Source organism: Pteropus vampyrus, unplaced genomic scaffold (assembly GCF_000151845.1).
Source record: "Pteropus vampyrus isolate Shadow unplaced genomic scaffold, Pvam_2.0 Scaffold140, whole genome shotgun sequence".
NCBI lineage: Eukaryota > Metazoa > Chordata > Mammalia > Chiroptera > Pteropodidae > Pteropus > Pteropus vampyrus.
Genome location: NW_011888921.1, coordinates 2,047,276 through 2,062,603, shown reverse-complemented (window position 1 = coordinate 2,062,603; position 15,328 = coordinate 2,047,276). Strand labels below are relative to the sequence as shown.

General features: G+C 35.5%; 1 protein-coding gene across 1 annotated transcript in view; it reads left to right on the top strand.

The window, feature by feature from the left end:
- DBX2 (developing brain homeobox 2) overlaps positions 1-15,328 on the top strand; it is a 53,012-nt gene that overhangs the window by 12,809 nt on the left and 24,875 nt on the right. Inside the window, exons 3-4 of the mRNA XM_011368333.1 lie at positions 5-244; positions 13,613-13,708. Of these exons, the coding sequence (XP_011366635.1) occupies positions 5-244; positions 13,613-13,708 (336 nt within the window). The remainder of the gene's footprint in view (positions 1-4; positions 245-13,612; positions 13,709-15,328) is intronic.

Below are 15,328 nucleotides of genomic sequence, written 5' to 3'. Positions count from 1 at the left end.
CCGCCCCCGCCCCACGGTCCGGCAGCCGCTTTAGCCACCGCCGCCGCAGGCGCGCAGCTCCGGCCCTTGCCTGCCAACCCCGTTCCCCTGAAGCTGTGCCCTGCGGCCGAGCAAGCCAGTCCCGGCGGGGCGCCCTACGGCACGAGGTGGGCTTTTCAAGTGCTCAGCCCCTCAGCGGATGACGCAAGGCTGCCGGGCCGCCCTACGGCAGACCGAGACTGTACCTTCCAGCCTTCAGCCCCAGGTGAGCCCGCTCTCCCCTCCCCAGTCGCGCCCCGCGCCTCCTGGCCCGGAGTCTGGGCGCGCTGGCGATGCGCACTTCGCGGAGAGCGCTGCGGCTCCAGTGCGCAGGAATCCGCTCTGGCCTGGAACCTTCCTAGAACGTCTTGAGTTTTAGTGGAGGTGCCACTTCGGGGGTAAGGAGGGTACCACCACTAATGGATCTCCGCCCGCATCCCATACCACCAGATTCTTCTCTGTCCCCTTTCAACAAGTGGTAGGGCTACACCTTCATTTTCAGGCCTTTCTAGAGATACCCCGAAGTCACCTTGTTAGCCCGAAAGGGCAGCCCCAGTCTCTCCACCTCTGGGCTCGCTGGACCAATTTATGGGATTTCCTAAATTCAGCGTTTCTGTCCCGGAGGCCGCGCGCCGTCGACTCCCGGGAAAGTTCTTGGCAAGAGGAGCTTCGCGCTGTCCGCTTTGGAGGCTTTTGCCTCTTAAACTGTTGCAACGGTCGGGGCCCTTCAAGAACGCTCTCAAAGATCTTTGGAAGGAGAGTTGGGCAAAGTTTTGGCTTTCTCCACTCTCACATTTTGAATCTATCACTAAAGCGCAAGGAAATCGAGGCCGGCTTTTTTTTCGTGCTGAGCTAAAACAGCTGAATTGGCACCTGGAGTAGGAAATTCGTCAATAAATAGGACTTTACCAAAAGAAAGGCAGTTTGGGTTTGTTTTAATTCACACATAAAACCTAAGTGATGTGCGTGGGAAGCTGATGCGGACAGTTTAGTCAAATATTAGCTACAGGTTATGGAGGGGCAACCGAAATCGTCAGTGAAAAGGAGAAAAGGCTCTTAGAGACTCAGAAACTGAGATCCAGTTGGATTAAATTTTTTATCTGCGTCCTTAGACGATCTTAACTCATTCTTTCAATCCCGGTGGGTTTGTCCACAATGACTAATAGACGCTTTTTCAGCAAATTCCATTGTCCCAGTAAACTGCCGGATCAAATTTATTGCTAATGGCTTTATAGAATTTAACATGTTTAGAATCTGTCCTCGTCTTTCAGTTTGCAATTGCTACTAACAGAATGGAACAAGTATAATTATATGACCACCGGTCTCATTCACATAGTGTAAAACCTAAATTCTAGGAAGCCTTTTTGCAGCCTGAGAGAGGAACAAATATAGTTAAGGCAAAGTGTATATGCCTTGGAAATTTGGGCCGCTCTGTTCTTTTCGAAGAAGTAGGAAAATTAGAAACATATAAAGCCACTTCACATAGGAAGTATTAGTAAATAATTAATGTTGTCGCATAAAAATAACATTTTCAAGAAAATTTAGTGATTTGAATAACTTTTAGTGGTTTGGCATTGTGCTCATAGAAGTTATTTTTTAAGGATTCTTATATCGCTCCTGATCATGATTGGCTACTCATCAATGGAAATTTACTTAATTTTAACCTTTGTCGACTTTACAGATTAAATTTAAATAAACTAAAATGCAGATATTTCAATAACTTTGAAACATAATTTCGGATACCTAATCATTTCATTCAAAATGTCGCAATTATTGGATAAATTATTGGGTAAAGGTTTCCTAACTACTTTTAAAAAAATTTTTTTTCAAGAACATGTTCATTCTTGTTCACTTATTAAAGTGTCAAAATGTGAAAATGATTTTTTTGGAATAATTAAGAGTATAGGAATTTATATTTCCCTTTTAAGCATTCTAATGAAATTTAAGCATATATTTTTTCCTAATGTTTTGACCAGTCTTCATTGAAGATTTAATGTTCTCCTATGTTAATTTTTATTGGAATAAATGACCTTTTATTTCAAAAAGTCATTCTTGTAAAGAGTGCATTTAGTTTTTGAAACTAGAAAAATATCTTAAGAAAATTAAAGCCCTGTGAGTTTGTGCCCACAATCATATGCTTAAAGTCAGTGTTTATATTATTTTCATATTTTGACAAAGAATGTCGTTTTATGAACATTGCTCAATTTTATTTAAATGACTGATTCTTGCCTTACCAAATGTTATAGGAATCTTTTTATACTGTGTAGAATTATGAAGTTATAATGAGTGCTGAAAATGTTAGCTATCACCTGAAAATTAGATGGGGATGAAATAGTGATTATATTCTGTAGAGAGTATAAAGGAGATAGAAAAGCTACTGTTTGCAGAAAGATAACGATATTTCTGAAATGGCAGTGAACAACCAGTTCTGATCCTTTAGACACTAACTGAGGAGTGGATGACAAAATGGGATTTTTAATTATTTCAGTGTATTGAGTACCCACTTTTTTGCAACCTTTATTTGTTGAGTGCTCCAGTATAAACGAATAAGAAAACCGCAGAACTCTTTTTAAGTGCATTGGTGAAATACAGCACCGTTTAACTAGGGGATGCATTTCTGCTTCATTATTTTTGTTACCCGCTATTAATTGTACCATATATTTCATTCATTCAGCAAATGCTTACCGACTGTCCCGCATGTGTCAGGCTCTGCACTAGGCCATTGGGATAATCAGTGAACAAATAAGATGACTGTCTCTGCCCCAGCGGGGGCATCTTCTGTACTGCTTTATGGTTTACCAAGCATTTTTTAAATTGTTAGTTGCTTTAATACTCATAATAGAACAATTTTTTCTATAATGATTATTTCACTTCCTAGTTTTGTTTTTGTCTGAAATAGTTTAAACATCTGTGAACTTGTGAAAGAGAAAAAAAATTGCCCTACATCTTCATATTCCTTAAATTAGTCTTTCATCAAATATGAGAAACTAATGAGAGATAATGGGATAACCAATTACATGCATCACAATAATAAATCAGATTGTGATGTTGTATCTGAGCCTATAAAAGAAATTGACCTTTCCATTTCTTTATTTCATTATGTATCTGAAAAGTGGTGACAGTTAAACAGTAACACAGATTTATTTACAGGTCATGGATGAAAGTATAGCTGTCAGTGCTTTGCCCCTGAAAACTGGCAAACATTTGAATATGTAGTGTAAGAAAAGGAACAGTCCATAGCTACATGTTGCCAAGTTCTTCATGTAGAATAGTTTTAAAACTTTCCTTTAAAACTCAAAGGACATTCCTCAAGGCTTGAGAGGGACGGACCATTTAGTGCAATAGTAGGTAGTAAGAAGGTTCAACTCCAGGGGTTGTATCTGAAAAAAATAAGTAAATAAAGTCCTGTTATTGTTTATTGATGGAAACCAGGAGGTTTTGTAAGTAAATCCTAAACATCAGCCATCCTTCCCCAGAGGTTTGTAAATGTCATTATTTGGCAAATACTGTACTAGATTAAAATATTTATGTTTTCATATGTAAAGAGGGTCTTAAAATGTAAAAAGTTGAAAAATTTAAATTACTTTTGGTTATGCCACCAATTACCTTCAAAATAAGTAGAACAAATACCCCTGCTTTTAAATAACATTTGTTATTTTAAACATTTTAGACAATGGTTGACATAGAGATAATTTCCTGAATATAATTTATTGATTATTAAATCTGCTCCTTGTGCTGCCTATAAAAGGATTAGAAAGCAAATGTTTATTCTGGATGGGTGAATTGAACTGTCTTTTATTTTAAAGCAATTTTGTCGAGTAAGTTGTACTGTATAATACAGAAATGGAACCATAGTATTTTTTCCTGGCACCGTTAGGATGGTTTCTTACCATTATTACTGAATGTGCAATCTAGTTTTCTTTTCCACCTCTCAGTCCTAGTTACTGTTTACCGATTATTCCTTAACTGTCTTAAATTTATGTTTTGTGTTCCAATTGGTAGTTTTTTCCACTTTCACTGAGATACACTGAAAGTGTAAAATAAAATAACTTCCCTTACATTTTAGGCATGTGGAGGAGGGAGGAAAAAATGGATCTGTGCTCCAAGTGAGGATTCCAGTTCAGATGAAGACTCTATGATCTGATTTATTAAGCCAGAGTTTGTCCTCTATTTTTACTAACACTATGCTCTAGATTTGTATTGACAAATCAAAAATCACAGAATCTTGACTGTTGATGATGCTGACCCAGAACCAGCACAAAGAGAATGAGAATCCAGAAGAGGATAATGGATGGGACCCATTCGTTGGTTGGGCCATCGAATGGGTCCCATCTTTGCTCAGGCCATCACCCCAACCATCCTTTGCTGGAATTTTTAGATACTACCTCATCATATTTTTACTTTATCTGAATATTTTTTATAATCTGCTCAACAAATCTTTAGATTTATATTAATATATTAGTAGCTTTTATATAGTTCATCAAGAATCTGCTTTGAACAAATTGTCATATGGTCTATAAATTAATAAACTCCTTCAGGTTAAAGGAGAAGCTCTTGCAGTGAAGAGAATCAATAAGGCTAATAGACAGTCCCTTTACTTCTGGTACTGAATAAATAAGCCATTCCTTACAAAATAATGTCTGAGTTGGAACTACAACAGCGTAGCAATTAATGTGCATTTAATTTGCTTCTGACTTTAGCACTGAGCCCTCTCTCAGCCCCTAACATACGCTTCTCTACTTTGCTTTAACAATAAGGAATCTCATTCTGTTAACATGTATTGAAGTTATTGAGGTTTAACAATAAAACAGGAGTAAATCCAGCAGACATGTAGGAACATTTTAGAAGTTTCTCCTTGACTCTTATTCACTTTAGGAATCTGAAGGTTATTTTAAGAGGCACAATGGTTTGAATGCCGAGAAATTGCATTCAATTTATGCAGAAATAAACATAGGACTCGGAGACTTCAGGGCGACATGCAGGAAGCCAAAAGATGCCATATTGGGTGGGCAATTTAAAAGGATTGTCAACAGTGATTTTATCGATGTTTGTTGGCCATAAATGTGGCTCAGATTAGAACCTGACTGTGCATTAGACTCTATTGTATTTCTCTTTGTGCCACCTCCTACCTTCTTGTGCCCACCAGAAAAAGTCTCTTTTTGCTCTAAGAAGACATATGGTTGGTTTTGTTGCTGAATAATGGTAGAAATGGCAGCAACTTGGCAGTAAGTGAAGGAGCAACATAGGTAATAGATGTGTTTATAGAATACTTTGAGATTCTTTGCTATGAAAGTTTTTACAGAACTAAAATGTTATCTTTATAATATTTAAACAAACGTCCTTATGTTAAGGTGAGGGGATTGTAAATACTTCATTAACTCCTCACTCAACCTACTTTCCACCACCCTATTTCTATTGATACTGTCCATACCTTTAGAATTCATCTTATTATGTCTTTTAAGGGGATTTAATTTGTAGATCTTAATACAGTGTTTGTCCACTTAATCTTAGGTTAACGGAGGCTCTAAAAGTTTCTTAAATACAGTGATTTTTTTTTTTTACATGTGAAGGTACACAATGTTTAAATCCGTTAACTTTAAGTTTTCATTTAAGTACTCCTGGAATTTGTCAGAAATAAAAAGGCAAATTGTAAAAAGAAACTATGATTTTTATCTAGGAATGCTTGTTAGAATCCCTATTTAAGACTTCATTAGATCATGCTTTGTTTTACACTCTTTTAGTAAAAAATTGGATATTTGCCTTAGTGTATATTATGCTTACCAGATCCTTGTATATTTTATTCCAAAACATTTTATTTTACTTTCAGTAATGTTTCCACTTTTAATGAAATCTCTCCTTTTCATTCTTTTTAGCCTCCAGTCAATACTTGATTTGGCAATGCTGTGTTCATCACTTTATACAAAGTTACAGTACTGATTTCATTTTTAATAGTGTTCATTTTGTCAACCAGCTATTAGGAATATTTCAGGGGCACTTTTTTTTTTGTGAGTTTTGTGAACAGTAAACTTAAGGCACTAAAATTCTCTCTGAAGTCAAAGATCAAAAACCCTCTTAAGTTTTGACTTTTGTTTCAGAACCAAAGCATCAAGGAAAAGGAAAGAAAAAATTTTCAAGTCTTTTTCTATATATTGTTGAATATTTAATTGCCTTCTTATTTATAAATATTCCAAAGATAAACTAGGTTTTTCACTTTTCTTACATATATTCAGGCACCGTGCCATAACATTAATTGTATTAATTCGAAGTGACTGAGAGATAGAATAGTTTATATATTTCTACCAGTCCTCTTGAGAGGACTCAAAATTTCTTGTTCTTTAAAACTTTAAATCTCTAATGCTTCTTGCAATGTGTGAAAGAGTTAGTACGCTATCCTTAGAGAAGATTTATGTACGTTAAAAGAGAATAAAAATAATTACTGCTGGCAAGTTTTTTAATAGACTAACCTAGGGCTGGATTGAGTTTAAGTGTGTTGAATCAATTCTAAAGTTATATTAGGTCCGAAACCAAAAGACAATCTGATTCTTTAAAGTGGGAACAGAGTCACTCCTGTTTGCTTACATATTTCCTATAGGTGCTTTCACACTACAAATTAATCATATGACCTGCAAAGCCTAATGTATTTACTTTCTGACACTTATGATAAAAGTTTGCAAACATTTTTTCCAAAGCATAAATTGCAAATTGGGTAAATTTCAAAATATTGTATAGTTTTCTAAGCTGGATTTAGCAGTGCTACTATAATTTTAAAACCTAGATTCAAGTCTAAGATCTTTAATATTACTAATTATATCATCCTAAATAACTTAAGTAATCTCCTTGACCCTCCATTTCCTCATTTCAAAATGAGAACAGATGTTAGGATCAGCATTTGACTTTCAAACACATATCTCAAAAGTCCATTTATAACATACAGGGAAAATGTGAAACTCCTTTCCATCATCTTACCATAAGTAAAATATTGGTAAAAGAGGTATTGTTGTATAAGAAACCATCTCAAAATATTGAGTCTTAAAGGAACAATTTTTTATTTTCTCTTTCATTTTTGTGAGTTGGGCTCAACAGGGTGATTCTCACTTGGAATCTCATTGCAGTTAGATGTCAGCTGGGGCTACAGTTATCTGAAAGCTCAACTGGGTTCGATATTTAAGATGGCTACTCACTTGGCTGACAGTGATGCTGCCTGCTGACTGGGTGCTCGACAAGAGCTGTTCCAGCATCCTCAATTGGACTTTCTAAGGGTTTTGAGCTTCTTATAGCATGATGCCTGGCTTCTGAAAGCTCCCTTCTAAGAGCAAACATTCCAAGAAACCCAGAAAGTAACTCAAGGCTTCTTATCACCTAGCCTTAGAAGTTCCAGAATGTCATTTCTTTTATATTCCTTGGTCAAGCAAGGCAGCAAGACCACCTCAAGTATAAGAGAATGCGAAATAGACCACACCTTTCAGTGGGAGGAGTACCAAATAATTTGCAGCCATTTAAAATCTGCCACCAGGTGAAATCAGGATAACCATCTTCAGACACAATTCCTACCAGGTCTGTCTCCTGCTGGCATAGACCAATGCAGGAATTAATTACATGGAGTGATATAACTGGGAGCTCATGGAGCCTTTATTAAGGCTTTTAAAGTTTCGAGAACTACAGGTACTATTCTGTTACATTATTCTCTTCTGTGACATCAGCTTTACCAAAAAAGGAGCAAGATTGTTCCTCAGATTTAGCTCATTTTTTTCAGAGTTGTCTAATGGAGACTCTGAAGGGGAGGCAGCAGAGATAGTGACTTCCTTTGGTTATTATAATGAATTAGGGCTCTAGTTTGAGGAGAAGCCGGTGCCTGCCCACCTGTTAGTATTGTAAGGATATAGGAGAAGATGCTAGTGGGAGTGTCCAAATAAATGATTATCATTACCTATTGCCACAGCATATTATTACTGCAATAGGATCCTTCCATTACTGCCCCCATCCCTTATTCCACCTCATCTCATCCACTACTGCCAGGTGAAATTATCCAAAATATAGCTTTGGTCATATCACCAATCTACTTAGGAAAGCCTTAATTATCCCACTTGACAATCAGGTCAAATAAAAATATTTGTCCTTCAAAACCTTCATTTATTCAGCTACATTTAGCTCCTCCAACCACATTGCTTAATGTTCACTCCCTTGGCCTTGTCCCAGCAGTCAGAGTGGTCTCCTTAACCTGCCCCAAGTGTCACCACCACCCTTGCCCTCTTTCCTTTTGTTCATGCCACCCTTCCTTCCTAGAATGCCTACTTTCTCTTCTTTTACCATTCCAAATACCATCCAACTCAAGGTCCAGATTTAGATGTCTTTCCCGCTTCAAGCCTTTGACAAAGCCTTTCTAACAATATTCTTTCCTTTTTACTTGCTTCTGTATTTCAGCAGAAGTTTAGACCAAGCTGCTTCTTTTTATGTGTTGTTTTTTTGTTTGTTTGTTTTAGAGTTGATCTCAAATTATATGATAGGAGTAAAGACTGCATGTCAGGCATTGTTTTGTGTTCCTTTTGGTGGTCTCATCCTGGCTATACATTGTAATCACCTGTGCAGCTTTTGAAAAAATATTATGCTAGGGGATCTACTCCTAGCCAGCCTAATTTAATCCATTTAGTGTCAGGCCCAGGCATTTGTATCTTTGAAAAGCACTCTGAGTAATTCTAATGTGTGTTAAGGTTAAGAAGCACTCATTAGGGAAACACGTAGAATGAATTTTTTCAGATCTCATCTCTTTCTTGGGCAATGCCTCATATTCGACAGAACAACCTTAAATTGGGAGTACAGAGAAATGTAAATTTCATTTCTTTGACCAGCAGATTCAAAATATGTATGTTAAAGAACATTAAAAAATAGAAACCCTTCCAGGAATGGAAACTATCCATTTTCATCCTTTTAGTCCCAACACACAGTGCCTTATGTGGCATTCAATAGATATGCAGTACATATTATTTGCACAGAATTGAAAGAATCAAAAGAGTAGACATTGCACATGATGCATCTTCTCATGAGCTGTGCCAGCACATGACCTTTGTTTTTCTGAAATACTTGAGGCAAAAAACAAACCAAAAAAACAAAACAAACAACCAAACACAAAACACACTGATTTCTGATAAGCAGAAAGGTAAAAGATGAATTTACTTAACTTGCTTTCCCTTGCGATTGAAGGCAAGTTTGCATGTGGAGCAAATAAATGAATTATTTTTAGGTTGTGTGATAAAATAAATAATACATCATTAGATAATTGATATTTCTTAAGTCTTACTACTCAAAACAGATGGTTGCCATTTATCACAGTCTCATTTTTGGTCTCATTCTACTCCAGATAGTCTGTTCAGTTGCGTATTATTTTCAGGGCAGAAGTTTAGATAGCTTTATTTCCAGTGTCTATGTACCCAGAACTTGAAGGGGGTCAGTAAAACCATCCTTTTGAAATTATTTAATTCTCTGGGATTCTTTCCTTGAGGTATTTTTGACCCTTTGGTGCCTTAATAAGACATCTTGGAACCTTTTCTCGTTTCTCATCTTTCTTAAATGTCTGCCTAAACAGCGTAACATCGCAGTGGGCTCCTGAAATTTATTTGAAGGTTTTATTAGTGTTCTTTAGTATTCTTTCTTTGAAATGTCAGCTCAAGTCAGTTTGCATTGACAATAAAAAGATTGGCGTTTCGCCCCATTTAGATACCCGTTGTTCATCAAGAAAGAAGAATGAAAATAACAAAAACAATTACAAAATTTATTGCTTGCTTTCTAGAGAACAGAATTTTGAAAATAACTTCTCTGTAGCCAGGCTTGTAACCATCTTTGGCTATGGGATACTTATATCACAGAGCCATCTAGTTGGTTAAGTTTAAAAAAAACATTAGGCCAGTTCATCATTAAGTTGTCTCTAAGTTCACATCTTAATTAAACATTCAAAATAATTAATAGAAGTTTTGATTGTGTTTTCAGAAAGGTCAGAACATTTTATTAAGCAATGAAAAGTTTATGAAGTATTCTGCGAATAAGTGATTTTAGTCATTTGGATTCAGTCAGTTTAGTTCCAAAATTTTAAGTCATGTGTTTATAACTTGTAACAATTTCACACAGAAACTGGAAGTTAGATTTGTTGGCAGGATACAAAATTTGGAGTGTTCTGAAATGTTGTACCAAGAAAACCTAACATGCTGTGGAAACTGACAGTGTGTATTTTTTCCATAGGAAAACCTATTTGTTTTTCTGGAAAGCTTGAAAATGTATCCATTTTCTGGGCTCCAGCTCTTTTTGAATAACTGACCATTTCTGTGCATGAAATCCTTATCGGTCATGGCTAATAACAATTACGATGAAACATTGATGTTTCCATTGTCCTTTTTAAAAAAAAAAATTACTAAAAGCAGTCATCATTATTATCATGCCCATTTGAGGTTGAATGTTAATAAATAAATGAGATAGCACGTGTTAAATTTATAGCTGGTCCAAAGCCTGGCATATAGTAGATGTTCCTTAAATATCATTATCGTAATTATTGTTCAGTAAGCCTACAGTGAATTGTTCCTAACATGATAAATGATAAAGTCACTGCATCTAGAGTGCATTGATGGACTTTGAAATGCATATCATTTGGGATGAAATCGCCTTGTTTTCTGCCCTTTTCAGAGCATCTTCAAAGTAGTTCTTAATGACTTAACAAAAGTTTTAACACATTTGTTAACTTGTCACTTGGTTTTTATCACACTTCAGTTTCCTTTTTTGCTCATTGCTTTAAAAAGTATGTGGTTTACAAATATTTTAAATTCTATATTTTTCAATTCATTGAATTGTTTTAAATGGTTATTTCCTAACGCCATTCAACATGCCTGCAATCACATATTCAGCTGGATTAGCAGTTATGTCAAAGTCAGAGCAAGTAAAAAAAAAATGGTGCACTTAATTGGAATTTCACAGCAATTTCCACATAAACCAGCTTAAACAAGGTATATTTATGTATAGAAATCAGGAATTGACTAATCTGTGTAAATATATGTATGTTAGAGAGGTGATTTAAAATGGTGAAGAAATTCTATGCGAAAGAACTTTAAGCCTGGTCATGTCACATGTAGTTCTTTAGCTGCTAGAGTTGTTACTGTAGATAGCATGTCATTTTAATTATAGCTTTACTATATTAAGATAGGATAATAGACAGCAATATAACAAGCTGTTCAATTACAGCTCTTTTTCTGGCTAAATTTAACACTACAATGTAGATCTTAGAACCTCATTTATCACAAATGAATTTAATTGATCAGTTGTCTCAAATAAACCATCCATTTTTTACCATTTATTTTTTTCTAGTTTTAGGGCCATAGGGTTAGACTGAGAAACATGTTCGCTAGAATAGTAAAATTTGTAACTTGTACATCTTCTGTATCATTATTTTGATAGTAGCATACTTATTTTTTACACTTTATATTGAGCAAAAATATTTTTTTGTGCATGTTCCCAACTATCAAGATAAATGTTTAATTGTATGTATGCATGCAACATTGCTGAGTCTTTTTCTTTGATCTCAACTTAAAAATGCCTAATAGCATAATAGCCATAACTTAGTTATCTATGGAGTGTTTATTTTGGGGATGAAATAAATTAGCTAACAGAAATGCTTGAGAATAAACATAATGATGCAACCTCTGTATATAGAAATATATTTTCATTTTTCAGAGTACTTCATATATCCATAAAAATAGTGGAAAATGTAACTCTGCCTCAATAATATTATTCAAATATAACTTAGGATGTTAAGTTCAAATGAAATGACTTATCATTTTTGTGAGGGTTTTAATTCTTATTATCAACATTAGAACAACTTATAGCAATGAAATTTTAAAAAGTTTTATTGACATTTTGAATACCAAAATGGGACTTTTTTTCATACTTTGCTTAGTCGTCATATTTTCAGAACAGAAAATATTATTGGAAAATCCAGATTTAAAAAATAAAAATACTAATATTGACCATTTTTCATTATATTAGAGGAAAAAACCTGCATTTATGATTAGGTAGCATTTTGAGGGCATTAAGGACCCTGAGACTATAAAATTCTTATTGGGAAATACACATATTGATACATTTTTCAAAGGCATTGGTGAATATAAACACATGCTCATCAATTGGTTAAAATATGAGCCTGAAATTACTGTGTTCTTAAAAAAAGGTATGTATGTGTATCAAAATAATTTTCACTGTATGTAATTAAGAAAAGAGTTGCCATTGACTTTGAAGGGAGAGTAATAAAGTCATGCTCTAGATTTCAAGGTCATCTGTTACCAAAGATACTGTATTTCAGAATAAGTCAGGGGAGCAGAGAAGGGGTTAACTTCCAGATTCTCATTCTTTACCTAAGAAGATCAGAAGTTTTCTGTTTCTTAGATTTGCAGATCATTTATTCATTGAAAATTTATTGACATTTAGAATGTGCCAGGTACTTTCCTGGGTATGCCTTGGCAAAAGGAAGTTGCCCACCTACAGGAAATTTCACCCATATTTATATTGTATTAACCTCATTATACTAAAGGATATGGTGTATTTATGGTATTTAACCAAAAGCTGGCATATAGTAAATGCTCAATAAAAAAGAGCTATTAATATTCTATGACATCCTTTATAGCTATTTTTCATCTACTGAGGAACAGAGTTTAAACATTTTTTTATTTACCAGAGTAATGATAATTAGCCTGTGTGTGTGTATTGAAAATGTTAGGAATGGCATAGTTTAACGAAATGAGCAGAACGGAATTATAGGGCAACTCCTTATACTGTAAACGTAAGTGCTTTCAGATTAACTAGATTTCTCTTGTGATAAAATGTTATTACTCTTCAAATACTTTTATACGTGTAAATGTGATCAGAAAAAAAAACAATTTTTAAAGGGAATTGTTCAGTATATTAACTCTTATAAATTTTGGAATCCAATTAATTATGTATTTCAAGGAACCTTCTGAAATTAAATAGTAGAGTAATCTATAATCTCTTTAAAAAATTAAACATCAGCATTTAACATTGAAATTGTTTCTTGGTGTTAGATATAGAACCGTGCTTTTCAATTTGATACCGTACCCTAGCCACATGAGTCTATTTAAGTCTAAAACGATTTAAATGAAGAATTCAGTTACCCAGTCAAACTAGCTACATTTTAAGTGCTCAGTAGCTATCTGCGGCAAGTAGATACCATACTGGATAGTGCAGATATAAGATGTTTCCATCATCACAGACAGTTCTCTCGGATAGTGTTGCTCTAGGATATTTTGAATAAAGGAATATTTGATATTTACTACTTATAGTTATGACTACCCAGAAAATGAACTATTACATTTAGTTACGATAATTTGAGTCTTTCCACCACATTTTTAAAATCTTGATGAAACTGTTTGGCAAGTTCTTTGACAGATAAAGGCTACTTTTAAATGACTTTTATTTCAGCAAAAATGACAACTAAGTGAAGGCTCAGAAAATGAAGTGCTTTAACTCAATGACTTTTGCGAAACTGGAACTTTGAATATTGTCTAAAAGAAACGGCTAATCAATAAGATCATTGCTTTCTCTGCAGCACCTTCCAAACCTTTTTTCCTGAGTGCCCCGCCATTCTACTCGGCATGCTGTGGTGGGTCCTGTCGGCGCCCTGCATCCCCCACTGCTTTTCCAAGTAAGTTTTTATGCTTCATCAGCAATGCCTCAGTTATTCTGTAAACCAAAGCAGCAGGATTTAATGTGCTCTGGAAAACTAATTGGTAATGCAATGGCAAGGAGCTAATTCCTCACTAAAAATCACAGCGATCCTATTCAGGAAGTTTCCAGAGATTTATCAAACCTCAGCACACTGAGCAATTGTGAACGATTTCTAATGGCATTGAAACCCAGGGCTGACACACCAAGGAAAGTGACTTGTTTTTCATTTGCTATAAAAGATCTTAGAAGGACCAGTTTGGCTCTTTCTGAAATGTGTAGCAATACCCATTTAAAGAAGAAAAAAAGGAAGGCTAAGAAATTATGCTGTGTAAAATTTCCAGTCAACTTAAAATGTGACACAGAAAGTCATTAGTTGTCCATAGAAAAAAATTTTAAATTGTCGATTGTAAAAAGAGATAAATATCTCTTCTTTGTAATCTTGAAGAAAACCAACAAACATCACAGGAAATATTTGCAAGAGAACTTTTCTTCAATCATTACAAAACTTTAGCAGTGTCCAGAGGTAGAGTGAGAATGACAACTTTCAAAAACTTGCAGAGCACATGTGCACACATACACACTTGCACATGTAAAGAAAAAATGTCTCACTAAAAGCAAAGAAAATTCACCTTGGTCTTGAGATTTCTAGGTCAGATAAGAATCTGTAGGCAGAGAATTTTAGTTTATGATAAAGCAGTTCAGTAGAGGAGTGCATTTATTTCAGCCGCCCAAGAGAAAGTGTTCATTCAGGTTAACAACTCTGTCAGAGGAAATGTGAAGTAGGAGTTGAGTCAGGCTAAAATCAGAGCTCTACCCTGGTTGAATTCAGATTGCTGCTGCCTCTCTGCATGTGTTTTATGAATGTTTCAGGAGGGCAGTTGCTCAACAGAATGATTCCTGGCAAGTGAGGCAGCAAATGCTGGCTGTTTAATGAGCTGCAAGCTTCTGAGTACCTCTTTAGGGGGCTGGTACTTTCCCACAGAGCATTTTACATGGCTGGGACCCAGCCACAATGGGCGACAGACCCGTGACCAATCGCCACTTTCACTTGACTCATCCACACGCGACCTCACCACGATTTTTCACTGTGCAGATGAACTTTAGGAACCATTTCACATGGAAAAGGCTTGGGCAAGGGTCAGTTGCCCTTTTGTATGGTCATAAAGCAAGGCTCTATGTGCCAGTCTTTTCTCCTGTCTCACATTCCGAGTGAATTTCTGGACACCATTTAAAGCACTTGACTGAAAAATAAAGCAGTGAATGAAACTGACTTTTATGGACTCATTCTAGCTCATCTTCCCATATAACCCTGTCTACCTGAAAAGGGATTTAGTGGATGAGCTGAGTGTATACAGGACTTGCTGAATACATAGGACCCATTATCAATTGTGGGGATTGTTTATTAACCACAACTGATACACTACTATTTTGGAAGTGACCTATTAATTGTCCATTTAACTAGAATGTATTGATTCAAATAGAAAAATAGAAACCATGACTAAGCCTTTTACTCGCTCCTTCAAGGTGGTCTCCCATAAGGGCAATTGAAAACTGTTGTGCAAATTAAGGAGACATTTATCACCTTATATTTGAGTAT